This window comes from Mus musculus, chromosome 1, assembly GCF_000001635.26.
Source record: "Mus musculus strain C57BL/6J chromosome 1, GRCm38.p6 C57BL/6J".
NCBI classification, from domain to species: domain Eukaryota; kingdom Metazoa; phylum Chordata; class Mammalia; order Rodentia; family Muridae; genus Mus; species Mus musculus.
The window spans coordinates 134,763,302-134,789,522 of record NC_000067.6 but is presented as its reverse complement, the minus strand read 5'-3'; the positions used below and the strand labels follow the sequence as shown (position 1 = coordinate 134,789,522).

Here is a 26,221-nt window from a genome sequence, read left to right as displayed (position 1 = left end):
AGAAAAGAACTGATGCCACTCATCCAGTGTCTATCCCATCAGTGAACTGAGGGTCCTGCAGATCCAAACCTGCAGGGTCTCCACAACCAGGACAACAACAGGATGTCTGAGAGGAGTCCCAGTGAGGGTCCAGGGCTGATAGAGCAGCAGAAGCCAGAGGCCTTGAACTACACCAACTCACTGCAATGAGCATTTGCAAGCAAAAACGTGTGGACGAAAGGGATGGGGAGATGAGTGGGGTTGGGGTGTATGACGTGAAATTTACAAAGACCCAATAAATGTAGGCCAAATCTAAAGATGATAGCTCTCATTTTTGCTTATCATGGATTCATTTTTTATATATATATGTTTTTGGTTTTTGGTTTTTCAAGACAGGGTTTCTCTGTGTAGCCCTGGCTGTCCTGGAACTCACTTTGTAGACCAGGCTGGCCTCGAACTCAGAAATCCGCCTGCCTCTGCCTCCCGAGTGCTGGGATTAAAGGCGTGCGCCACCACCACCTGGCCTCTATTACTTTCTGACAAAAAAGAACTGATGCCATGAGGTTGTCCTCTGTCCCCACATGTGCACACCATGCATACCCATACCCAAAATAAATGCAAACATAAAGAGAAATAGCTACAGAAACAGTGTTACATGGTGAAGGTGACTTTCTCATTTAACTATTTCTTTCCATAGGTATTAAGTAGTGGTTCGTGCAGGCAATTCAAGCATTTTAAATGATGAAGATTTTAATATGATGAAGAGAGATGTGATTTTATAGTTGCCAGTTTTCTGTTTAGAAGTCTACTTCTCTCATACATACTCACATGAATGAGCACTTTTTCTAGCATAAGGCAGTATTTTTAGCATTGTTTGGATACTGCATATATGTGGTTACTCATTGTAGCTGAGAGACCATATTTCTTCTAGGATGTTATTAACTGGTTCATGTTTTGTTGTTAAAGGGGGAAAGTTAGAATTGGCTCTCAGATTACATCCTGGCCCTGTATTTATGAAAATATAGATTTGCCATGATTATGTAACTGTTGTATGCACAGTTGACCTTCTGCTAGGCAGGTTTTCCCCCCACGTGGGCCTGCCTGAACTAATCACATGAGCCTGATGACACAAAGAGCACAGAGTATGAAGGGGGGAAGGACCCACTTGTCATTGCTGGATTGAAGGGGGAGGGGCTAAGCGAGAAGGGACGTGGAAACCCCACAAGCCCCGAGTGGCCACAGGGGCCTGCAGCCTAAGACTTGGGAGTCTCCTGACCAATAAGCTCGAGGCAGAGAACAAAGAAAGCACTAGGGCAGTGCAGCCCTGCAACCTGTAAAACTGAGGCCATGCGTGTTTTAAGATTCCAAGTTTTATGATCATTTGTGTTGGTGGTAATAGAAACTAATACAGTCGAAACTGGTGATGATAATGAAATGGTGGCTTTTAATGCACATATAGGGAGAACTAATACAGCTCTCTCATCTTCCTCACATCTGTACACAAATCTTGTTTTTTTTTTTTCCTCTGTGTCTATTTTTAAAATGTATAGGATCTTAACTATCTTACTAGGGATACAGACTTAGGAAGATCTATTCCTAGACATACTGAGGAAAACATAATGGTTTCTAGCAGTGTGCATGTATCTGGCATGTACACATGCGTGCAGTGTGCGTGTGTGTGTGTGTGTGTGTGTGTGTGTGTGTGTGTGCTTTTATGATTAGGTTTTTCAGGGATTTTGAAATTTGGTCTTAAGTTCTGTTCTTGAAGCCTCACTTGTATTGGCTTGTTTCTAATCAGCCTTCAGTCTGAGAGCTCTAAAATGGAAGGGTGGTTCTGTGTGGGGCATCCCAGAATAGCTCAATTTGTTTCCCCTGGCCCAGCTAGGATACAGAACATGATATAAAATGTTCCTTCTGCTTAGTCCTTCTTTTGGAAATGTAAATAGGAGATTTTTTTTCCCATCACTGTGGGGTCAGACCGTGACTCCAAAGGAGCATGGGTTAAAGCAGTCTCAGCCTTGGCAGTGGGCATGTGCTTTGTTCTGTTCCTTTCCCTTGGGCCTAGCTTTCCTGAGCCATGACTTTATTTTAAACTTGGTAGAAAGAGTTTGGTTTTAATTATGTGCCTTTCTGAATCTCGATAACTTTCAAGTTAAAAGCTTTTGCCGGGATATTCTAATCTAGCCTCTGGTGTTTTGAAGGCCCTCCTCATTTGGGAAATCAAAACCATCCTGGTTCCTGTCCCTTTCTGGATTACCATCTGAATTATTGACAGTCTTCACTCTGCTCTCTTATTAGAAGCAGGCCTGAGCAGGGGTCTGTTAAGGAGTATTTAAAGAGGCATGAAAGGAAGGCCTACTTCTTAATTTGGGACATTTTTCAAACCATATTTTATCCAGCCAGTCATTCTTTTCACCTCAGCTCACTGGGTTCTTATTGGTTTCTCAATAACTTTAAGTCTCTTCTGCTCCAGGGCCCCATTCCCAGTATCTACTGCCTCCACTTGAGCCATTAAAGCTGGGAAAGTAATCCCTTTACTGAACAATTTTTATCTAGCTCAAACACACCAGAGATCCATCGTAATGGACATCTTTCATTTGTCTTGAGTGAAAGGTAGAGCAAAATACTCTTAAACAAAAACACTTAAAGATGTTTCTTCCAAGACTTCCTGATTAAAATGTATGAGATAATATATTTGTGTGTTAACTTGCAAATTGGGTAAAGATTCACACCATTTTTGAAATATGTAGTGTTATTTCGCAGAAATTAGATATCTAGACCCGAGTGGAGTAAATGTAACTATTATGCTTTAAAAAGAAAAACTATTCAGAGGCCAGAAGTAAGATAATCAGGCCATTCCTAGAACATAGGTAGCCACATCCCAGTCTCTAGAGCATCGGAGCTCCCACTGGGGGTCTCTAAACTCTGTGTCCCGGAAGTCCTTATTCTCTGTGGGAGAGACCCTTTGGTGTTCATTTCCTGGTCTGTGATGTGCTTGCCCCTCATGACACTTCCTTGCTTACTGCTCCCCTGAGACCATTTCGGCACACTGCCGCTTCACTTATCTCTAGATTTACTCAGTAGACTCTGTGAGCATTGGCAGGCAGCTTTCTACAGTGAGAGGCCATGTCAGCCTAACAGTTGAAATATGCTCAGTTTGAGTGACAACAGAATGAAAACTTGACTTTAATTCGCCTGTATTGGTGAGCTACTCTACCACTTACCCACGATACCCAAAGCCTTTTCTGCCTGGGCATAACCAGTGGGTTTGTTTTCATTTTCCCTCCAGTCACCTAGGATGTCAAAAGCAAAGCAAGCCAGTATTTTCTAGAGGTGTTCATTCGTGAAAATCAGGAAGCATTATTTAAAAGCTTAAGTCATTTTATCAGGAGTTAGACAATTATACATTAAACCCTGTATGGTTCAGGTGTCTTACCCTGCAGTTTATAAGCACACTTTTCTTAGGATATAAACCTAAAGGAAGCCTTTTCTTTAAGAAAGAAAATACTATCTCCTTTACAAGTCTGTTTTCCCTACTTTTTAGAAATAATGTTTATAGTTAGATAACCATTTTACCTCTTCTGTACCCAAATCTCATTGGCTTCTGAGCTTTAGGAAATGTATACATCCTCCTCTAATGTGTTGGGTTAGCTATTCCAGAACATTGCTAGAGCAAACCTTGAATGCAACAATCAGAAATCCAAGAATCCCACATCACTCCAAGGTCAGAATCTCGAGGGGATTCTCTGAGAACAGTCAAGGACTGGCTTAGAAATGTTCTCTACCCTGTTGGGGGCTAAGTGGACCATCTACTGCCTTGTCTGTTAGATCAGTCCTCCGTATGCGTTCTATAAAATGTACTAGGAAGGAATTGATAGCAGAGAATCTTAGCATGCCTATTCCTAGCTTTTAGTGTTCCAGGCAGGAAGGTGTGTCATTCACCAGCTTCCAAGATGTCTGTCTGTGAGAATTATCTCTAAGAAGACTGTGGGGGCAAGAACTGTTGTAGCCATCACAAGTCTGAGCACATTGGCATTGCCTCTCTTCACGTGCTCTCCTCTGTGGAGAAGTAAGCCCCATGGAATCTGCCTGTTCATATCCAGGTATCCTGTGGCCTTTCTCTGGCTATTGCTTTAGAGTACTAGCCTATTCTCTATGGTTTTTTTCATTTTTAAGTAATTGTATTTTACATCAACATCCTTAGTGTATACAGTATACACAGCCATGCTGTGTAGTCAAATAACTGAGAACTTTACTTGGGTGTGTTGTATTTCTGGAACATTCTAAAAGAAAAAAGTTAATTTCATTCTCACAATGATAAATCAATGGCAATGATAGCACACTTTATTATATGTAGCTGCCAAGATTGAGACACAGTGAAAATTCTGACTTCCCTGTTTTAGTGGGGCAAGAGTAGAGATGGGCGCCAGAGTTCACACAGTAGAAATTAAACCTGAAGATGTCAAAATCTCATTTCACAGCAGGCTATTTACAAGAAGGAACTGAGGGAACATTTCCAACTGAGGAGACATGAAGTCAGCTAGACAGAGCTGACTTCATTGTCAGAAAGTTAACCAGACTATTGTCTGTGCACACTGTAGAATGCTTATGTTACAGAAGAACAAAGCAAAAGGCAGCCCCAAACAGTCTCTTCAGTTATAAACAAGTCATCCTTTATACCTGAGCAAGAATGTAGGCCTGTCTCTGGGGGGTGGCAGAGGGGTCTGGTGTTGAAAGGCTGTTCTGCCCAGGAGAGTGAGAAATTGAAGCAGTGCCGTGCCTTGGAGTTGAATTTCCTGGCTCAAAGGAACTAAGCTAGCTTTACTATACTCATGAGCAGCGGCAGCAGCGGCGGTGGCAGCACGTCCTTATAACTGGAGAAAGAATGAGGAAGAGCACTGGCATTTTTAGTAATGTATTTCCTCCCAATTCTCCCATGTAGCTCTTATCAGTGGGTGCTGCTTGCCCAAGTGTCATGGGTAGGAGAGTAAAAATTAGAACTCAGAGCCATGTAACCCAGTCATCTCTAGGTACAGTAACCGTGTTTTGGCCTGTCAGCACCAAGGATCTTAACTGGGAACAAGAGAGTGGGTGAATCTCAGGTAAGGACTTTTAGGTTAAGACTTTAATGCATTCATAATAAATTGTCACTGTTGAAACAGTGGGGGAGAGAGACAGTGTGAGTGTGTATGTGTGTGTCTACCATCATCTTCTAAGAACTCATTTTTCTACAAGTGTCTTAACTGGAGCCCAGGAGTCACTGCTTGGCTCCACAGCACACATTCACATGTTTTCCCACTCAGGCTCCAGACAAGCTCTTGAAGTGTGCTCACAGGACTCTCCCTGCGTGTCATAGAACCAGTTAGGCCTCTCTCTCTCTCTGGGCCTCTCCTGCATACCATAGGCTTTAAGTATAGAACAGTCTCTTCACTTGGGCCAGGATGACGTTTAGTCTCAGTTACTCACAAGTATTTGACAGGTCACAATCAACATTTCCCTGGGCAGTAGATATGAACTCACGTGCTGTAAGGCAGATCTTAGCACAAAGCTAGTGAGCGTGCCTAGTGAGCACCCTGACTTCTCAGTCGGCTTCTCTCCTCTCGCCGCCCATCCCCATCCTGAGAATGGAAGCGAGGGTCCTGCACATGCTGAACAAGTGCTCCCCAGAGCTGTATGCCCTGACTTCTTTTTACTTTTTATTCTGCGACGAGCTTTTCCTAACAACCACTGCCAGGCCTCTTCTTGTTGTTTTGGATGCTGACGAGAACACTTTAGACTATATCAGTGGCCGGTGACAGGTAGGTGTGACATGTTAAAACCTAATAGAAACATATACCTGGCTGTCACTCACACCTGACAGTCCTCTGGGTTTCAGGCCAGACTCTGTCAAAACAAAAACAAAACAAAGAAGACAGAACCATAAAAACAGATATATAAATGTAAGAAAAATTGTTGTAACTCCAGATTTCTAAATTTTAGGATTCTCAAAGAACATCACAAGGGTATGAGAATGTTATACATAAATCTTTCCAAGTGGGTTCCTTTTACCTCAGATGGGAGCTGTCTCGTGGTGGCAAGATCATTCTGTAGGTGATGATGCTGCTGTCGAGCCTGATGGTCAGCGTTCAGTCCCTGGACTCAACTGGAAGGAGAGATGCTCTCCTAAACTCACCTCTGACCTCACACCTGTGCTATGGCACATGTGCACACGTGCATGCACACACAATGGATGGGTGGGTGGGTGGGTGGGTGACAGATAGAATTTAAATGTATTAGTAACCAGGATATATCATGAAATTGTGTGGAAACTTATTGAGAACACATTAAAAAGTCTCTACTCCATAGCTACAGGGAAAACCCCACAGAATTCGGATGTGCTCTTTTGACCATTGTAAGCACAGCCTTTGGTGTGAAAGCCACCTCAGAGATGTGCTGTGACACTACCCGTCCCAGAGCATCTCCAGGGAATGCTGTATTAGGCTGCTCTGTGCCTGGACTGACAGACTGAAGGCTTCCAGGGAGGGAAGGCGCAGTGCCATGGAGTGGTGCCCCAGGTCAAGGATCCCTTCCTTCCACAGATCGCTGGACACTGCGGTCAGTCCTTCCTTGTCTGTCCTTGGAGGTTTTGTTGCTCTCTCAACATCTCAGAAGAGGAAGCAAATACATTCACATAAATCAGTTAAATGCTTGTTTGCTTGAGTTCTTTTTTTTTTAATGAAAGGATAGAAGGGCAAAGGTCATTTATAATGTCTTTTTTTAAATGGCAGATGAAGACATAGTCACTGTTGTTACTTTTTTTTTTTAAGCAAGCACTAAGCGTATAGTTTGCATCTGCGAAATGCTTTCCTTCTGAGATCTCAAAATACTTTACTATTCTTTTAAAGTTCTGACCACCATCTAAGGGACTAGGGTTGGACTATGCCCACAGCTCCCTCATCCCTTTGCCTTTCCTGTGACCTGGGAGGAAGCCAGCAACTGACCTGAACTGCACTGCTTACTCAGGGGCGGTGGGGTAGCTGGGATACTGAGGGGAACTATAGGATGGTTATTGTACGTCAGATGGCTCTGTGTCACATGAAAGCCAGTGACAGTCCCTTCTACAGCATAAACATGGTTGTCTAATTGGTGGAGAGGAGAGTTTGATCACTTTGTATTTTGGGGTCTGCCCGTTTGAAAGGATGCTATCTCCAAAGCCTCAGCCCTGGTAAGCTGTGAGTTAGAGCCAAGTGGCCCTGTGTGTCGTCAGTTCAATTAGCAACTCCTGTCTCCACTGGAAAGCTGAGACATCTGATTTGAAAAGTACAATTTATGAATGGATGTATAAATTAGTCTCTTGCTAATGCTATTTTCTTTTTGTTTTTGTCTCCTTTCTCTAGCATGAAAGACTTTCTAGGTAAGAACTCTGTTTTATATGCATGCTTAATCTTTGTGAGAGAATGGATGCCTAGTTAAACTCAGGTCTGTGTAAAGTTTAGTAGCATGCTTCGTATCCTTTGTGTTCATTTCTCCAGTTACCATAATAGTCAGACTTAGCTCCTACCCAGTGTTATAAAACAGCTTCAACTCTCCTCCCTGCCACAACTCACTCTTCCTTCAAGTTCACTGTATATACTTCCAAAGGATGGGTTGTCCTGAGCATCAGTACCAGGCCCCGTGGGCACTCGGGAAATCGCATGCATGAGGCACTGCCCTTGCCTGCAGCCAGTGTACAATCTACTGGAATAACAAATCCTTTCAGAAGAATGCAGAAAGTTCCACTTCGACAGGCAGGCAGGTATCGTGGGTGCGGGAAGAAGGAGCTAACCTAATCTGATAGTTCCGAAGACAGGATTGTTACCAAGGAGACCGTGAGCTGAGGCTGCCACTCTATAATGAACCCAGGCCTGTATCTTATATCTAAATGGTGCTTATGGATAGTTTATCACATGAACCAAAAGGCTGATTTGCAATTACTAAAATAAATTAATATAATTTTTTCACACAGTATCTAAGGTACAAAACTGATCTTCTTAAAGAAGAAAATAAAAATAATTGCATCTTTGGAACTAAATGTTTGAATCTCTTCTTCTCCACTATTCCGGTGACAGAGAAATTTCAAGGAAATGGGATAAGGAAAAGATGTAGTTCTAGGACATCACAGGGAAATTGGTCTCTAAATCTGTTTGGTAGTTGAGCTAGTTTGAACTTGTTAATATATACTAAGATTTATATGTAATCTTCCTCTATCTGCCCTCTCACCAAATGCCAGCCAAGAATGAATAATTTACTTGCCAAGTAGTATAAAATAGCTTTGCTTTGCAACATGCAAAGAGAAGTATTTTGCCATATCTCATCTTTAGAAAACTCAGTTATGTTACAATGGCTACACTGAAGGACACTTTCTCTGCAGACTTTAAAATATATCATAAAATTGTTGTGATTAAAATACTCGTGTACCAGTTCAAAAGTAAGGCCAGAGGGCCAGTGAGACAGCTTGACTGGGAAAGGGGTTTAGACCACACCTGACAACTGAGTGGTATCCCAGGACCACATGACAGACGGGAAGAACCAATTCCTAATGCTGTCTTCTGACCTCCACACTCCCACACATTTGTATCAAAAGTAAAAATAAGCAAAGACGTTGACAGAACAACGTCCATACCGTAATACCTTCAAAAGTCGGATGTATAGTGTGAATTTGCATCTCATGAATGGATATAAAGTACCTGTCTTAGTCAGGGTTTCTATTCCTGCTCAAACATCATGACCAAGAAGCAGTTGGGGAGGAAAGGGTTTATTCGGCTTACACTTCCATACTGCTGTTCATCACCAAAGGAAGTCAGGACTGGAACTCAAGCAGGTCAGGAAGCAGGAGCTGATGCAGACCCATGGAGCGATGTTACTTACTGGCTTGCTTCCCCTGGCTTGCTCAGCCTGCTCTCTTATAGAACCAAGAGTACCAGCCCAGAGATGGCACCACCCATAAGGGGACCTCCCCCCTTGAACACTAATTGAGAAAATGCCTTACAGCTGGATCTCATGGAGGCATTTCCCCAACTGAAGCTCCTTTCTCTGTAATAACTCCAGCCTGTGTCAAGTTGACACAAAACTAGCCAGTACAGTGCCTAACTGAGAAAATGCACTTTTTTGGTTTGTTTGCTTGTGTTGAGAAAATACATTTTTCCTTCAATCCATACTAAAGAAACCAACAGAAATATATTTCAAATAGTTACATTTTTAAAGAGAAAGGCCCTTTCTACAAAAGTGGCACAAGACAGTATTTTATTATCCCTATATAGAAAGCATCTTCCCAAATAGTACCCTAAAGATTATAAAGTATCTAGTCTCATTATGTAAATTTACACTGTTGTTATTAAAAAGTAACTGTAACTAGCTGAGCATGGTGACTCAAACTTGTAGTTCCAGGTCTTGGAAGACTGAAGCAGGAAGATCAGGACCTCAAGGTTAGCCTGGACTCCATAGGCAGCCCTAGACCAATTTAGGCAGTACAAGGCTCTGTCTCAAAGAAACCAAAATAGAGAAAAAGAAGAGAATTTCTATAAACATCCAAAAGTAAAGTGAGGTAAAAGTATGAGATGTGCTAGACAGTTGTCAAAGCCCCACTGTGTAAGAGCATCCTCCCAAGGTGTGACAAGAGAAAGCTGCATGCTATACAATGTGTGACTAGGCCGTCCAGAAGCAACAGCACTGAATCACCACACACTGAACCTCCCTCCCAATTAAAAATACTAAAACAGGACATAAGAATACCATTTTCCAGGGGGGAGGGCATGGGGGACTTTCGGGATAGCATTGGAAATGTAAATGAGGAAAATACCTAGTTAAAAAAAAAAAAGAATACCGTTTTCCTGTAAACTTAGTGTGATGGCAAATCTTGGTTGTCAACTTGATATACCTAAGAAGAGCTCCCTCTCATCAGATTGGTCTTTGGACATGTCTGTGGGCCATCTTCTTGATTGTTATTGGTGTAGAAGAGCCCAGCCCACTGTGGGTGTTGACATCCCTAGACAGGTGGACCTGGGTTCCCAGTCAGATTCTGCTTGAAGCTCCTGCCTCAAGTTCTTGCTGTGACTTCCTTGGATGATAGACTATAACCTATAAGCTAAATTAACCCCTTGCCTCCCCCTAATTGCTTTTGGTCATGTTGTTTATCACAGCTATAGAAAGCACACCAGGACAGATGGAATGCGATCTTGGAAGGCAGTATAGCTATACATAAATGAATGTTCAAAATAGAGTTAGCCTTGATCACATATTTACATTTCTAAACATTTTTCTAAAAAAGTGGCAAGTAGCACACATCAGGAATTCTAGCATTCAAGAGGTAGAGACAGAAGAATCGGGAGTTTAGAATCAGCTACATGTAAGCTTGAGGCTATTCTGGGCTATATGAGGCCCTATCTCAAACAGACAACCACCACCAAATAAATAAATAAATAAATAAATAAATAAATAAATAAATAAATAAATAAATAAATAAGGTAATTGGCCAACTGAACCAGGACTTATAAGACTGCACATTTTAAGCCAGGCAGTGGTGGTGCACGCCTTTAATCCCAGCACTTGGGAGGCAGAGGCAGGTGGATTTCTGAGTTCGAGGCCAGCCTGGTCTACAGTGTGAGTTCCAGGACAGCCAGGACTACACAGAGAAACCCTGTCTCAATAATAATAATAATAATAATAATAATAATAATAATATAAAAATAAAAAGACTGCACATTTTAGTGTAGTTAATAGATATGTTATAGCTAACAACTTTGAAGCAGTGTGTCTATCACCTGAAATTTGGTTAAATTACCAGATAACCAAGTAATGAACTATATAGTCATTTTTAAGGAGGCAGTATATTTATTTTATTTTTATGGGAAGATGCTTACAGAGTCATAAGTGTAGGGAGGAGTTAAATAATGTAGGTCTTATCTGGCTTTATAGGAATGTGTATTTTAACATTTTTGTATTTGACATTACAGAAGTATATGAAATCTACTGTTAATAGCAGTTATTTCTTGGGTAAGATTATGGGGTAGATACTTTAGTATTACTCCATGTATTGCTTTGTAGTTAGAAAAACCACCACTGCAGAGGTTTCCGTGAACGGGGTGGGAGGGCGGCAGGAGCCCAGGTCCTGGCATCTCTCAGAGAGAAGCTTCCTGTACAGCTGCCACCTTCCTCTCGCCTCACCGCCCTCCTGGGCCCGCTGCTCCCTTTGCCTGCAGCCACCACAGAAACCGAAGCAGCTCAGGGGACAGTGGTCTGGAGGCTGGGTTGTCACAGCACTTTGTATGTACTACCCAGGAGTGAGCAGAGCCCAGGAAAACAAAAGCTGGTATGAAGGATTAAAAGGACACCAGGACGCTAAGCTGGTGATTAGCTGAGAGACTCCTCCCTGTACACTCAGTGTCTGGAGATAGAGCCACCAACAGCTCTGTAAGCTCGCCTGCCAGGCATAGAAATCTTAACTGCAAGCCTAAGTCTTGATATGGAGTACAGGGGAGAAAACGGGCTACTCGGGGACATTTGACTTCAGCAGACCCGTCATGCACCCAGAAGCCCAGGTGTCCAGCTGTGGCTGCCATCCTTCTCTCTCCCCGGTGGCTCCTTCTCCAGACCCATGTGTTTCTGATTCACTGACCAGACATTGTTATCATTTTCCAAGAGCCCTTCAGACCCAAGAAACTCTGACTTTTAAAGGCACACTCTTTAGGGAAGCTGTTCCAGTCCCAGTTAATTGGAAAGCTCTAAGATTTAAAGCAGCACATGAGCCAAGCCACCAGTTTTTCAAGTGGGCTCCATTCTTGGCAAGTGATAGCCTCTCTCCCCAAGCTGCGTTATTGCTCATAGGCAATGCTGACCATGAGTGTGGCCATGAGACCTGTCATGCTGGCTAAGAGATTCAAGGAAGGCAAGTTTCTGACCAGAGTTCTCAGCCTGAGAAAAGGCACAGACTAGCCTTATGGTCTCGCGCGCTCTCTCTCTCTCTCTCTCTCCCCCCCCCCTCTCTCTCACACACACACACACACACACACACACACACACACACTTTGTTCTCAAAACCAACTTTTATCTTCAACATTTATCTTATAGGTTGGAGTCAGGAGGCACCAATCCGACCAGCAGCGATTCTTACAGTGACCGTGCCTCAGCAAGAGCCCGTCGGGAGGCCAGGGAGGCTCGTCTAGCCAGCCTGACCAGCCGGGTAGAAGAGGACAGCAACAGGGATTATAAGAAAGTAGGATCTCTTTCCAGTTTCCTGTTCCTGGTTTATGCTACATAAACCTCTTAGCCTTTCCCACCAGTAGGAAAAACTAAGCAAAATTCCGACTAAGGAATCCAAAGGCACTGCTGCCATGCTCCCGTGGTTTGCTGCACCGCTCTGCCCACGAAAGACGACGTGTACATTGTTTTTATTGCAGTAAAGATATGCCTAGAGTCAGATATAGGGGAGAGTAAGAAATGTACTATTTTTAAGAAGACTAAAAAGGGTGATGCTATGTGTCTGAGCCCATGAGAATTATTTGGTTAGACTTATTTTTAAGAAACATGCTTTTAATAGGGTGTTTTTAACACCAACCAACTACGTTTTGGTGCTAGTTTTTAAAATGATGGTCCCCTTCTCGTGGCTCTTGCTCTCTGGTCTTTGGAAACATTCCCTCTCAGGCTCGTGTTGGCAGTGCAGGGGTGATGGGAACCAAAACATTTTGGTTAAGGAAATTTTTTGGTTGATTTTTTTTTTTTTTTTTTTTTGTTAAGCAGAATTTGACAAACATCAACAAACTGGTTCCAGAAACAGTAGTTCTGTTTTGTCTCCGAGCTACACTCCACAATGTGCAAAGGCCTGTGGGAGAAATGGCGGTGCAGTTTTCTTCCCAGGGTGTAGCCTCACTGACAGGGGAACTCTTGTGTCCAGCACCTGAGTGCACACTGCCTGAAGCCAGAGAGCGGCGGTGGCCCTCCATAGCCCACCCTTCTCTTCTGCACCTAGCTGATGGTAGAGGCGTGAAGCAGAAACATGAGTTCTTCTCCTGGGAGCCCACCCAGTGACCTGGTTCTATTTCCTTCACAGCTCTACGAGAGTGCCCTGACCGAAAACCAAAAGCTGAAAACAAAGCTTCAGGAGGCCCAGCTAGAGCTTGCCGATATAAAAGCCAAGCTTGAGAAGATGGCCCAGGTAAGGAAGGATGAACAAGGCCAGGGAGGCGGGAGCACACGCAAGGCAGGGGCAGGGTAGAGGACAGGCTGGGAGACAGAGTCAAAGTGGCACTTCTTCTGAGCAGGCCGGGTGTGAGCTCTTATTAAACATAATAATTTTGAAAACTGACAGTTAAGTTCTGTGACCAGCTAACTGATATTCTGTGTGCTAGTCATTGATATTAATATAACTCCTTACTGCAGAAGTACAGATTGGGCCAGTGTTGGGTCAGTGCTGGGCGGTTCCTCCTGTCCTGCTGGTGCTCCAGTTCAGTTCCTCTGTGCCTCACCTTGTGGGGAGAAATAAGCACAACACTATAGCTGAGTACAGAGAGCCCCAAATGGAGCCCAAAAATCTTAAATGGTTTGTTTACATCAGGGGATAAAGTAGTCCAGATTAGGTTTCAGGGGGACTCCATCTTGTAGCAAAAGTGTCCCTCTTTGCATCTGGCAGTATGGAAGTGGTGACAGTCTGGTCGGGTAAGCCACTCCTTCTTACTGCCAGAGCTGACTTAATTACACAAAATCTGAGAGGCCGCTGGGGGGCATGACCTCATTGCCCATGAAGCAAACCCTGTAGCTGACACTGCAGTAGCAGCCTTTGGTTAGTGCAGAGTTAAACAGAAGCTGTTCAGTTATTCCCTTCCAGAATTCTCGGGGACTAAGTATTTCAAAAGCAGAACTGGGGTTAAAAGGGGGGGGGTCTTTATAAGAATATAAAGTGAAAACCAGAGATGGCTAATTAATCTGATAATATGGTATAACCCCAATGAAAAATAAAATTATAGGCTCCTGGAGTCCCAGGCACAAGGTATGTCATCCGGGAGGGGTTGAGTACCATCTTAGCATCTTACTGTAGCCCTCTGACAAGGGATGCACAAGGGAGCAAAGAGGGGACAGGAGCCATACATGGCTCTTACTGTACTTTCCGAGACTTAAAGCTAGCACATACTAGATGTAAAGCTATTTCGTGGGGTGGAAAAAAAGGTCTCTGATTTAAAGAAAAGCCCATGACAAAATTATAACTCTGCCATCAGGTGGGAGGCAGGATGAATGCGTTTATGGCCTCTCTCCCTCTGCATTACTAAACAAGACAGTGTGTCTTGTCAGAGACTAGTTTGGTTCTGAATAGCTTCCAGATGGGCCGCAGTTAGTAGTAAATGCAGCCCTTAAGCTGCTCCCAGAAGCTGTACCCCTCTCAGAACATAAAGGAGCAGCCCCGAGAGAAGCACTGCAGCCCACTCCTCAGCAGGGCTACTACTACCACCAGGAGCTGCTGGAGTTCTTCCCACCAGCCTCGCAGTGTTCACAGCAGCCTAACGAACTGCTCAGAGTGACCCACACAGACCAGAATCAAGTCTGACCTTCCTGGTCCCTGGGGCCACATTGTAAGCCAGCCAACTGCTCTGCTAGGCATTCTGGGATAGACTTCATTTTACCAAATGCAAGCTATTTGAAGCTCAGAAAGAAATGATAGTGCTACAAACCAAGTCTCTATTTACCAAAAATGGAGATGTTTGCTAGGATTGTGGAGGGAGGGAGGGCCTGTCAGCCGCATGCGTTTGTTTGGAGACAGTTCCCACATGGGCACATGCAGCATTTTACATTAAACTTCAACTCAAAGTCAAAGGAGTTATAATTTAAAACTATACAAGCAAACAAAAAAGCTAGTTCTTTGTATTCTGACTTTTGCAAATCTTGAAATCTTCCCAGCACAAGCTTAGGAAAGAGACAAAGGAAGTTATAAACAAACTCCCAGATCTGCTAATACTTTTTCCCTTTTCCTTTCTGCTTCTCAGAAGATGTAGTGTAACAGCAGACAGCCATGACCTTGAGAGCAGAAGGTGGAAGTCTAGGATAAGAGCCAGAATTCTAAGTTTTGTTGTTAGTTTTAGCTTTTGGTAATTGAGAAGAAAGGAAGGAAGGGGAGGGAGCATCTGCAGGAGTGGCCTGGTGTCCCCTGTCCCCACTCACTGCAGCAGTCTGTGGAGCATCTGCAGAGGCAGCCTGGTGTCCCCTGTCCCCACTCACTGCAGCAGTCTGGGCACTGTGCTGGGCAAGACAGAAGAACCATCCTTTATTCGCTAACCGTCTATTGAATGTACAGGATTCCACCCAATCCTCTACCATGACAACCATAGGAGACTTAGAGATTCCTACATTCCTTGATTGAAAGCAGGACCTTTCCCTGAAGTTACTCCTCTTAGGTTTAGTAGCCAAATCTTTTTACTTCTCTGAAGGGTTGAAACTGAAAGTCAGTGATGATCTAAATATATATCATGAGTCCTTTGTTCAGATAAAGCCTTGTTAACAGATTAAGAAGGAAGCCAAACAGATAAAAGTGGAAATGTCTGTTGAGATACCAGAAACTAGCTAAGGAGACGATCTCGTGTGAAGACACCACACTAGAAGGAAAATGGCCTCAGTGCTCAGAACAGAAGTGGCAGGGGACAATGGGTTTCAGGAGCGCCACATGGACCGTGTTAAAATTTGGGGGCTTCCAGCCTGGAAAGAGCTGTGTCTGTCTCTAGGGTTGGAGCCCGGGTGATTTGGTGTAAGAAGGCTTAGCATTTGGACTTTGTAGTCTAAAGGGAGAGGGGAGGTGAGATTCGGGTGTGTGTCAGGAGTAACCTCTGTACACATGCAGAGCTTCCAAAGCTGTTCTTGCCTTCCCTCCTTGGGGCCATCCTATAGACTGTTCAGGGCAAATGTCAGGGTTCAAAGACTCAGTCTGTTTGCTTGAGACCCTTGCTAGAGGGAAATTCCAGAACCCTGCCGCCTCTTTCTGGATGTCTGGTGGCGAACCAGGGAAAGCTGGGTTCCCTACTACGTGTGAGACAGCCTGAACAAGAGGTATTGTCCTTTTGTTTGCACAGCAGAAACAAGAGAAGACCTCTGACCGGTCCTCGGTGCTGGAGGTGGAGAAGCGGGTAAGCTCGTCTGTTCCCTTGGCCGCCTCCTGCACGTCTTCCCTGACCTTCTCTAACTTTGTTGTCCGTGCCAGTGGAAAAAGCTCATCTTAAGAAGGCAGGAGCTCGGCCACATTCCGTTCCCAGCTTAATCTTTTTTTTTTTTTTTTTTTTTTTTTGGCTGACTCTGGACAGTAATTTGATGACCAGTCCTTTTGGCTTTCCCATATAGTTGGTTACTTTGAACGTGCCAGTTTTGGGGTGGGAAGGAGCCTTGGGAAGTCATCTCATGCATTCTTCTGCCTTCAGACTGCACACAGACACAGAGCTTTAAGATATTTGGTTATTTAAACATGCACTCAGGTCTAAGGGCTTTCTGCCTTTTCCATGGCTTCAGACAGAAGTTCCAGGCCATCCACAGCCACATAGCAAAACCTAGTCTCAAAAGAAGGAGGACAGCCTGTGAGGCAGCGCAACAGTACCAGTGCTTGCTAGATGCAAGAGAACTGGCTCCCAAACGTTGTTCTCTGATCTCCATGTATATAGCAAGGTATGGATGCACATGTGCACACACACACAAACACACACTCAGATATAAATATTTTTTTAAAGAAAGTTTCATTAAGACCCTTTGCTATTGATCTAGGGCTTATGATTTAAGACCTGAACAGTCAGCCTTTCATCAGCTCTCTGGCAGAGGACATTCTAGTCAGATTTCTGACCTGGTCTCAGATGTTTATATCTGGAATCTGATATCGTTGGATTAGGGAAACTCAATTAGATTTAGTGATGAACCCTAATTCTGATCTGACTCTAAGGATATAGAGTATGTTCCTATCTTTCTTATTGTCTGTGGGAAAAGCTAAGTTTTATGTTTCATTCCCTTGGCCTATAACCAGTCCTCCTTGGCATCTCATCTGGCTAACAGCGCCTCCTTGAATTCAGACTAAGAGTCACTAACTAGAGAGAAAGCAAGGGGAGGGAGAAGTTGTAGACAGTGGCACCTGCTTCCCTGCTGACCATCCACTCCCTACCATAGAAGTAGTATTTCCCTGGGGACTTGGGTGGAATGCTACTAAAGGTGATGGCGTTTTGTTTCTAGAGAGCAAGGGTCCTAGTGACTTGCAGGCATCTAAAATTTTTAACTTAAAGGACACTGGCAGGGTGCCACCTCTGTAATCTCCCAATTTCCTTATAGAAGACTTAGGTAATAGGACTGTCACGAGGAAGTAGCTCTGTCCCATGGCAACAGGGCAGCGTACACATATGGAGAAATGTCAGCCCTAGTGGAGACAGACTCGGAGACCATGAAGTTGCTGATGGTGTGATATGTGGGAGGCAGCTTTGTGATGGCTCCCTAGCCATTATCTCTTCAATAAGCTCCTTGTTTCTCAATAGGAGAGGCGAGCACTGGAACGGAAAATGTCGGAAATGGAAGAAGAGATGAAGGTATGAAGACATTATCTTTGTCTTAGCGCGTGTCTCTTGTCTGAATGCCTGCCTAAAGTAGATACTTGAGCCTAGGCTTGCCCGCTCTAAATGTCACTGCCAACTGAGCACCCTCAGGAAGAGATGCTGGAGTGAGGAAGGGAGCACCTCTCCTCAGCCATCTCTTGGGCTATCTCAGTTCATGCTGCGTCCGCTGTGGCCATCTCAGAGCTCTTGTAGGAGCAACTGATTGGGATATGGGGACTTTCCCAATACTTTCAGCAGGCTGGAGACAAAAACCTCAAGCTGAACTTCCAAGGTTTTAAAAGCAGCGACTTCCCCCTGGGGAGACGAGGTGAAAGCTAGAACAAGTTCTCCCCGTTCTGCAGAGTCCCCGCTAAGGGAGCTCCATGTAGCCTGGGCATGGCTACAGGCTTTTCTCGCCAAACAGCTCTTGCAGGAGAAGTACAGCTGAGTCATTCTACAGCAGTATGAAAATGTGTTTGCATATTGATTTCCTGTCCTAGGCCATTTCCTCTGCAGTATCCCAGAGTTCTTGGCTTTCACCCACTAGAGCAAACGCATACCTCCAAGTGACCTCCACATGACCTACTTGAGGGCTGACTGCCTCCCTCTTCTTGAATGGATTGTTGCCAATTTTGAGAACTGGTCCATTGCTATAGGAAGGAAGGAAGGAAGGAAGGGAGGGAGGGAGGGAGGGAGGGAGGGAGGGAGGGAGGAAGGAAGGAAGGAAGGAAGGAAGGAAGGAAGGAAGGAAGGAAGGAAGGAAGGAAGGAAGGAAGGACGGACGGACGGACGGACCATGGGGCTGCTAAGCAAGGGGAACCATCCATCTAAGATACTGGAGCAGCTCATCCCTGAAGTGCGTTGTGCTACACAGCCATTGTCAGCTTGCTCAGCTTCTTCCGTTCTTCAAGAATGTTACTTTAGTGGATAAGTAATGCCAAGTCAGATGTAGATTTCTGTAGCTAGGAGGCAGAAACCCTGGAGCAGTGTCAGACAAATCCCCAAATGTCCTCCTGTGAGTAAGGTCTCTGGTGTGCAAGTGGATTGCTTTCCAGGAGACAGCTGGTGTTTTAATGCCTAGAAAGATGTTATTTGTGGATACCTCCCCACACACAAAGTTTTCAGAGCCCGTCCTCACAGTCCTGTTACCCCCCATAGTTGTAGTGAAGGGGAAATGCCAAGCCTGACCCTCACTTCCAGGTCACCAGCCCACAGTGTGACTAGTAATGGTCACGTAGAATCTGAAGCACTAACTAGTTATCCTTCAGACACTTTCCATTTCCCAGGTTGACTCAAAAATACCAGGAAGTAGAAATAGTGTTTGATTCTCTTGAGCAGACAGAACACTACCCTCACAAATACATTGCATTTTTTCACCTTCTGGATTTTCCAAACCCACCTCACTTACAGTAGTACTTTCTTCCTCTTAGTGTAGTATGCTAGTATTGCCAAGCAGTTCTTCGTGACTCAGCACATACAGTTCTATGTGCGTGAGGGCTTCCCATCTGAAACCCTCAACTGTGCCCTCGTACACTGCGGTTAGGCTGCTGTCTGTACTACCTGTGTCAGGATGGCTAGAGAGCTAACTCCATAGTTAAGAGCACTTATTTATGCAGAGGACCTGGGTTCAGTTCCCCGCACCCACATGATGTTTTATAATAATCTGCAACTGCAGTTCCAGGGAGACTTCTAACCTCTGTGGGCACCGAACACGTACTTTGTGCATATGCATATATGCAGGCAGAGTACTCATACACACAAGTTAATGCTTAAGTGCATCTTTTAAATATATATTAAAATATATATTAAATATCTGACTTAATGTTAAATATATATTAAAAATATGTAAAACCCTGTGTCTGAGTATGATGGCATATACCTGTAATCCCAGCACTTAGGGAGCAGAGACAGTCTCTGTAAGTTCAAGACCAGCCTGGTCTACATAAAGACCCTGTCTCAAAGAAAGAAAGAAGGAAAGAGGGGGAGAGGAAGAGAAAACAAGCAACCTCAAAAAATAAATGAGTAAAATAATAAAGAAAAAGAGGGCTAAGCATGTAGCTTAGTAGGTAGAATGTGTAATTAACATGCACTTAGCCCTAGGTTGGATCCTCAGGACCACATAAACCAGCTGTGGTGATGCATAGCTGAAATCCCAGAAGGTTCCAGGCCAGCATAGGATCCATGAGACCCAGTCTCAAAACCAAGCGAGAGGAGATGCAGTGAACAGAAAGAAAGGACCTGGGGTTGTAGTGCTCTCTCTCTCTCTCTCTCTCTCTCTCTCTCTCTCTCTCTCTCTCTCTCTCTCTCTCACACACACACACACACACACACACACACACACACACACACACGAGTGCCCTGAAGTCCATAGGGAGGCATTTTGTGCCCATAGCCCTTTGTGCCATTCACGTAAGCCCCATGCAAAGACTCAAAAGTGGACAAAAAAGAAAAATGAGGACCCTCGGGTTCTCTCTTATTTCTGTTGTCATTCTAAACTGGCAAGTACAGAAGCACTTTGGTATTCTTAGTTGTTCTTGATCCTTTGGGTTACACAGGTTTGCATGTTTCTTTCTATGTTCTTATCATATCAAGCTGTGGTTTTCTTCTCTTTTCTTTTTTTTTTGGGGGGGGGGGTTTGGGTTTTGGGTTTGGGGTTTTTTTCGAGACAGGGTTTCTCTGTGTAGCCCTGGCTGTCCTGGAACTCACTTTGTAGACCAAGCTGACCTGGAACTCAGAAATCCTCCTGCCTCTGCCTCCCAAGTGCTGGGATTAAAGGCGCTTGCCACCACCACCCAGCTTTTTTTTTTTTTAAGATTTATTTATTTTTATATATGTGAATTGCTCTCTTCAGACACACCAGAAGAGGGCATCGGCTCTCATTACAGATGGTTGTGAGCCACCATGTGGTTGCTGGGAATTGAACTCAGGACCTCTGGAAGAACAGCGAGTGCTCTTAACCTTTGAGCCATCTCTCCAGCTCCAAGCTGTGGTTTGCCTAGACCATAAGTTCATTTCTTCACTATTTCAAGAGTTTACTACACATGAAAGTATTAATTCTTTCTAATCAAAAGTCATTTGCCAAAAACTTTTTTAAAAAAAATTTTTTTATGATGTTGGAGAGATGGTTCAGAGGTTAAGAGCACCAGCTGCTCTTCAGAGGACCTGGGTTCAATTTTCCACACCCACCTGGTGGCTCACAACCATCCCAGAGGCTCCAATGCCCTCTCTGGCTATCTCTGGTACTACACACATGTGGTACACAGACATACATGCAAACAAAGCCCATATACATAAAGGGGGAAAATAAATAAATTATCACGTAGAGCCAGGTCATAACTGGCCCCCAAACCAGTCAGGAAAGTAAGCTGCTTTTGAGACTGTGTTAGAAATCCACCTTTCACTCAGTCCCCATTATTCTGTCCTGCCAGTTACAAAGCCAAGTGGAGAAGAAAACACCTACAGACTGTACTGCCCCTAAACATAATTTGTACAGGCCTAAGGGGGAAGAGCACCGACCATCCCAGTCACTCTGCAGTTAAATTCTGTCAGTACCTTCTTCAAGTTTATGAAAATATTATGAAATTCTGTGACTGGCTCTGAAGGAGTCGAAGAAAGTGGTTATTAGTTCTCAAGGTCTTCATTAGGCTACCATGTGTGCTCATCAACTTTTCTGAGGATTAGTGACTGAAACATCTGTATGAGAGAGTCAGTGAAGAATAGTACAGTTGTCAGGTCTAGGAGCTCCAACCAGATGTGGGATTCCTTAGGCCTTGGGACCAGTTGCTCTGTGTGTGTGCATATTCATATTACACAGTTCAGTCTTTCTGGAGCCATCAGTAGGGTGCCATTCTAGGGGTAACTTCCTGTGCATGCTTGAAAGCTTAGGAGGTCCTCAAGTCTGAAAGTGACATCACTGCCTGTTTTCCTGACACCAACAAAACACAAAGGTCCAGTGAAATGGGTCCATGAGATGGGCCCTCCCAAGTGTATGGAGGGCTCTGTGGTTGGGAGACGGTCAGAAAGGTAAGTATGCCTCTCCCTAGGAGAAACTCCACTCCACCAAATGGGAATAGAATTATATGCCGGATCTGACAGGTGTGCATGCCAGTGTGAGCTGAGCTGACCGCACCTGTCTCGGGATGCCCACATCCGATCTGACATTTTACTGGGGCATCCTCCACTAAGCTTCAGCTTCCTTGCTAGACCATACCGTTCCTGTCTCAGGCCCTTGCATGAGAAGGGCACAGCAGCCATGTCCCTGTAAGTTGCTTCTGGGATCGACTTTGCTTACTCTGGAAATGCACTAGCCAGCTTGCCCTGTGCTCTGCCCTCTCGTCTTCTCTTTGCCATGCTCGTTTCATGACTGCTTCCTGCAGAACATTCCACCAGATGTCTCCTACCGCCCTCCTCCACACTGATAGTTTCCAGATTCTTCCACCTAGGGCTGCCTGCAGCCACATGTTCATAGTTGACTGCTGTAATGTCTCCTGGAGGCAAAGGCCACGTCATATAATGACAGTGAGTGTATTGCAAGCTTTGGTCAGATGTTAGCACCAATGAACGACATTACCAGGGGGTTCCGTGTTTCTACTCATGTCTTTAAACCCCTCCGTGTGCTGTTTTGATCTCCTTCGCCTGTCCCCTCCTATGGTCAGGATGCTTACAGTTGGCCGAGGTGCCTGGCAGCTGTTCTTTTTCCCAGGTAGCCATTCTTCCTCTCTAGGCAAAGAACTCTTCAGCAGTGTGTCTCTGCTTGGTTTTCCTTTTTACTGTTTCTCTCATGCTACCTTCATTCTCTTACTGGTTCACTCCCAGACCTTCTCCCCACTAATCTCTCACTTCTGTCCTCACTATGTATGAAGTACGAGACTATACTGTATAGTATTCTATCATTACTGTAACCCAAACCCTGCATAACAAAGTCATGTCCCTCTTCCAGCAGAGCTGATAGTCTCTTAGTCTTAGTTTCAAGGTCAGTGCAGAGGGTCCTTAAGAAAGCACATGGCAGAGTTGACAGGCCTGCGCTGTGATCCCCCTATTGAAGTATTCGAGTCACTTGTGAAGTATTGGGAAGACTGTGACAGTTATCTATTCCTTTGCCACACTGATGCCTGGGCGAGGCTAGACCACCACAGTGATCCAGCCAGTTCCACCATCACCTGGCATTTATGAGGCCTCTGCTCTTGTGCATTTATAATTTCCAGAGGGTACGTCTGCTTAAACACATATAATTCCAAGCCTCAGCATGAACTAAGGCAGAGAGCACAAGTTAGCTGTGAACTTGTAATCATGTAGAGCAGGTCAGAGGCTATTTGACAGTTGCTCTGTGTGCTATTGGGGAGAACCGGGAAGGTTGGTCACACTTCCTGTAAAACAGGTTATAGGTCCACCAAAGAGCTGACAGGCGTCACATCAGCCTTCTTACTAATGCAGGCTGTATGCAGAAAGTGCTTAAAGAAAACACCCCTCTGGTTGTAGTTTTTAATTAAGGAAGAAAACAAATAGGGGAGGGGGTCAAGTGTGAGGACAAGATGAAGACGAGAGAAGGGTGATGTTTGATTTAGGACACCCCCTCCCAAATCTTCAGCCCAGTCCCAATGACAATGAAGGAGGGTCCCCAGGCTGTGGCTCTGCATGTGACTCTGTCAGAAGGCCGCTCGTTTTCAGGTGATCCACACGTGGTTTTGATGCTCATAGCTAACCCCAGCATGCTCAGGGCTCATCCCAGGACCACAGACAGCTCTCCTTTCTCCTCCTGATGCAGCTTGAGCTCAGTACACCTGCTTTTCCCATTGCCTTTCTTGCATGCAAACTAAAACCAAAACCAGAAAGTCACGTAGTTTCTTTGTCCTACTTTTTCCCTCTGTCTGTCTTGTCTGTCTTGTCTGTCTCCTTCATGTCTCACTCTCTGCAGAACCTTCACCAGCTAAAACAGATTCAAACCTTGAAGCAGATGAACGAACAACTGCAGGCTGAGAACAGGGCCCTGACCCGAGTGGTGGCCAGACTCTCCAAGTCCATCGAGTCCTCCGACACCCAGGAGCTCTAGCTCTTGCCCTTGCTCTCCACCTCACTTCCCTCCTCTGCTACTCCAGGCAGGTTTACTCTTCTTGTTGGTCCCAGAAGCCCAGTACCCATTCCTCCCATCAGAGGCTCCATGGCCAGGTATCTGTAAAACTGGTTATCTGGAGATGGAGTCCACATGATGGGACATAAGAACCCAGTTCAAGGGTGGTAGTGGGCAAGCAGAGGGTCACTGTTAAAGTTGCCATATTACCTTCTCTTCCCCTAGAGACTGAATATAGATTTGCTTTAGTCAGCTTTACAGCTCCACAACTGTGTATATTTACCTGTGTGCATCCATGTACACATATTTATTTCGTTGATGGGGTCTTTGCTAAGAGCTTTCTCAGCCAACAGCCATCCAAATGTATGTGCACCGATTAGGGCCTAAAGTAACCAAGGGCAAGAGCTTTCAACAATGCCTGGGTGTTAGATCCTCCTGGGAGCTGTCACCGAATACCATGTATGGGCCCATTCCAAAGCTCTGTGGTTTGGCTTGACTGAGACCTGGCTGGCATCAGTATTGTTTCTAAAGCTCCCCTACTGATGTGTATGTGACCATGGTTGAGAACCACAGCCCTTTGAATCCCAAGTGACAGCACTGCCTGATGGATAGGACTAGGCCTGCAGGCCACACCTCCCTGAGCCTATCTCTGTTAGCAGCAAACAAGGGCCATTCTACCACTGGGGCAGAGCTAGATGAGCGCTCTTTACCTCCTTCTAAGTCTTTGCTTTTATCGTCCTCCTCCTGAAACATCCGTCTCATTCCCCTCCCAGGTCTCCTGGCTGTGGGGACGCGTCCCTCCCTGAGTGTGTGGGCCTTGAGGCAGAACGCAGGCAGGATAAGTGAGCCCTTCCTAATGGGCCTAGCTTTCAAAGGAGATGACAGGCAGTGGAGCGAGAGCAGGGTTTGTTTTCAGCTGAAACCACCCCCTCAAAAAACTGTGTTTGGCAAACTAGAGCCTTCCTCTGGCTGTGGATCTGAGAGCCAGGGTCACACACAGATTGTTTTCCCATCTGAAGATAATGTGATGGGGTCATGATGCCAAAAATGAGTTTTTGATTTTCAGCAACAATCTAATTAGTCTTGCTAGGGCCTGTCCTTTCTTTCTTCTGCCTATTTGCATTTGCCTTTGGGGTCAGTAGCTGGCAACTAATGCCCACTAGTACTAAAGCACCCAGATTACCATAGGGCTGAGCCAATGTCCTCTCCGGGTGCTATCACAGAAAGAAAATGGAAAGGGATGTGCTGCTGTGGCCAGGCAGTGAGCAGCCAGCATTAGGTCTAATCTCTGTCCCAGTTAGCCTCAGACATCCTGAAAGGGTGCTAACGTGGAGCATGCTCTTAGTGTTCACCCTTGGGCCCTTGGTTCAGTCTTAGTGTGCATGGGAGATTTTGACTTGGGGTAAAATAAAGACCCCCAAAGATGTCCCAGCTATTTTTGGTCTCCCTATTTGTTGCAGGCAGTGTAGGACATGCGGCAAAATCACTGTCATCCTGGCATTTATTGGAGCGTCGTCATCGGCTGTGTGCTTTGTTTTCTCACTGATTCTTCGGCACCAGCATGTGTATTTAAAACATGGGTTACAGAGTCAGAACTAAGCCCAAGGTCCCTTGGAGAGTAAACAGTTGAAGAAAAGTTCAAACATGGTTAGACTCCAGAGTCTGCACACTGCACACCGTGATATAAGCCATCTGCATAATTTACGGCCTTAACCATTTGTTAAGCACATAGTCTAAACAATGTAGGAACAGTCTGTCAAACAACTACAGCATAGGACAGACTGCAGCAGAGGCGTCACAGACAAAATTGTACTTTTTCACTACCCTGACTTGATAGGCCAGTTTCAGCCAGGCGTGGTGGCACACACCTTTAGTCCCAGCACTTGGGAGGAAGGCAGGCAGGCAGATCTCTGTGAGTCTGAGGCCAGCCTTGTGTACAAAGACTCAGATTGTGTCACTATAATGTCCTTGCCTGGTGTGTGACCTGTGTGATAAGGGAAAGCAAATGAAGGCCCATGAGCCATGCCAATAATTAGAAAAAGAAATCAAAAGGATTGTATTTGACAAATAAAATTCCTATGGGATTTCAATGTCCAGAAGTTAAGATTTATTGGAATCGCCGGGCATGGTGGCGCAGGCCTTTAATCTCAGCACTTGGGAGGCAGAGGCAGGCGGATTTCTGAGTTCGAGGCCACCCTGGTCTACAGAGTGAGTTCCAGGACAGCTGAGGGCTATACAGAGAAACCCTGTCTAGAGAAAAAAAAAAAAAAAAAACAACAACAACAACAAAGATTTATTGGAAGCAAATCAAAATTTGAATGTCTGCGTTTTCAGTATGTGTTACCTGCTAGGCCACACTCAGGAAAAGAAGCAGTCACAGGAAGACTATGTGGCCTGTAGTCTAGTCTAAGGCACTTACTGTGCAGACCTTGACATAAAAAGCCTGCCAGCTGACTCCTATCAGTAGGAAAGAAACTGGCAGTGTGGTCAAGAGATTTGAACCGCTGCCACCCCTTTTGAATTGTTCCCTGAAAGTCTTAGTGCCAGGCAGCTCAGGTAAGGCTTACCGTGAGACCCTCCCATCCACAGCCTGCCTGGCTCTGGCACACCCTAAAGCTTTAGG

At 44.9% G+C, this 26,221-nt stretch overlaps 1 protein-coding gene and 1 long non-coding RNA gene across 9 annotated transcripts in view; one reads left to right on the top strand and one right to left on the bottom strand.

The window, feature by feature from the left end:
* The window catches only part of Gm32670, a 31,595-nt gene extending 16,343 nt beyond the window's left edge, over positions 1-15,252 (bottom strand). The window contains exons 1-2 of the long non-coding RNA XR_387420.3: positions 15,142-15,252; positions 13,367-13,457 (exon numbers count right to left, since the gene is read on the bottom strand). This is a non-coding gene — a long non-coding RNA (predicted gene, 32670). The remainder of the gene's footprint in view (positions 1-13,366; positions 13,458-15,141) is intronic.
* The window catches only part of Ppp1r12b (protein phosphatase 1, regulatory subunit 12B), a 201,306-nt gene that overhangs the window by 166,441 nt on the left and 8,644 nt on the right, over positions 1-26,221 (top strand). For 4 of the 8 annotated variants that reach the window (XM_006529713.4, XM_017321277.2, NM_001368829.1 and 1 more), the window contains 5 exons: positions 7,356-7,372; positions 12,064-12,208; positions 13,043-13,147; positions 16,044-16,097; positions 17,475-17,525. In XM_006529713.4, the coding sequence (XP_006529776.1) occupies positions 7,356-7,372; positions 12,064-12,208; positions 13,043-13,147; positions 16,044-16,097; positions 17,475-17,525 (372 nt within the window). Of the gene's footprint in view, positions 1-7,355; positions 9,801-12,063; positions 12,209-13,042; positions 13,148-16,043; positions 16,098-17,474; positions 17,526-23,445; positions 23,627-26,221 lie in introns of those variants that run through there. The other 4 variants (XM_017321279.2, XM_006529707.4, NM_001081307.2 and 1 more) reach the window with 2 other exon arrangements.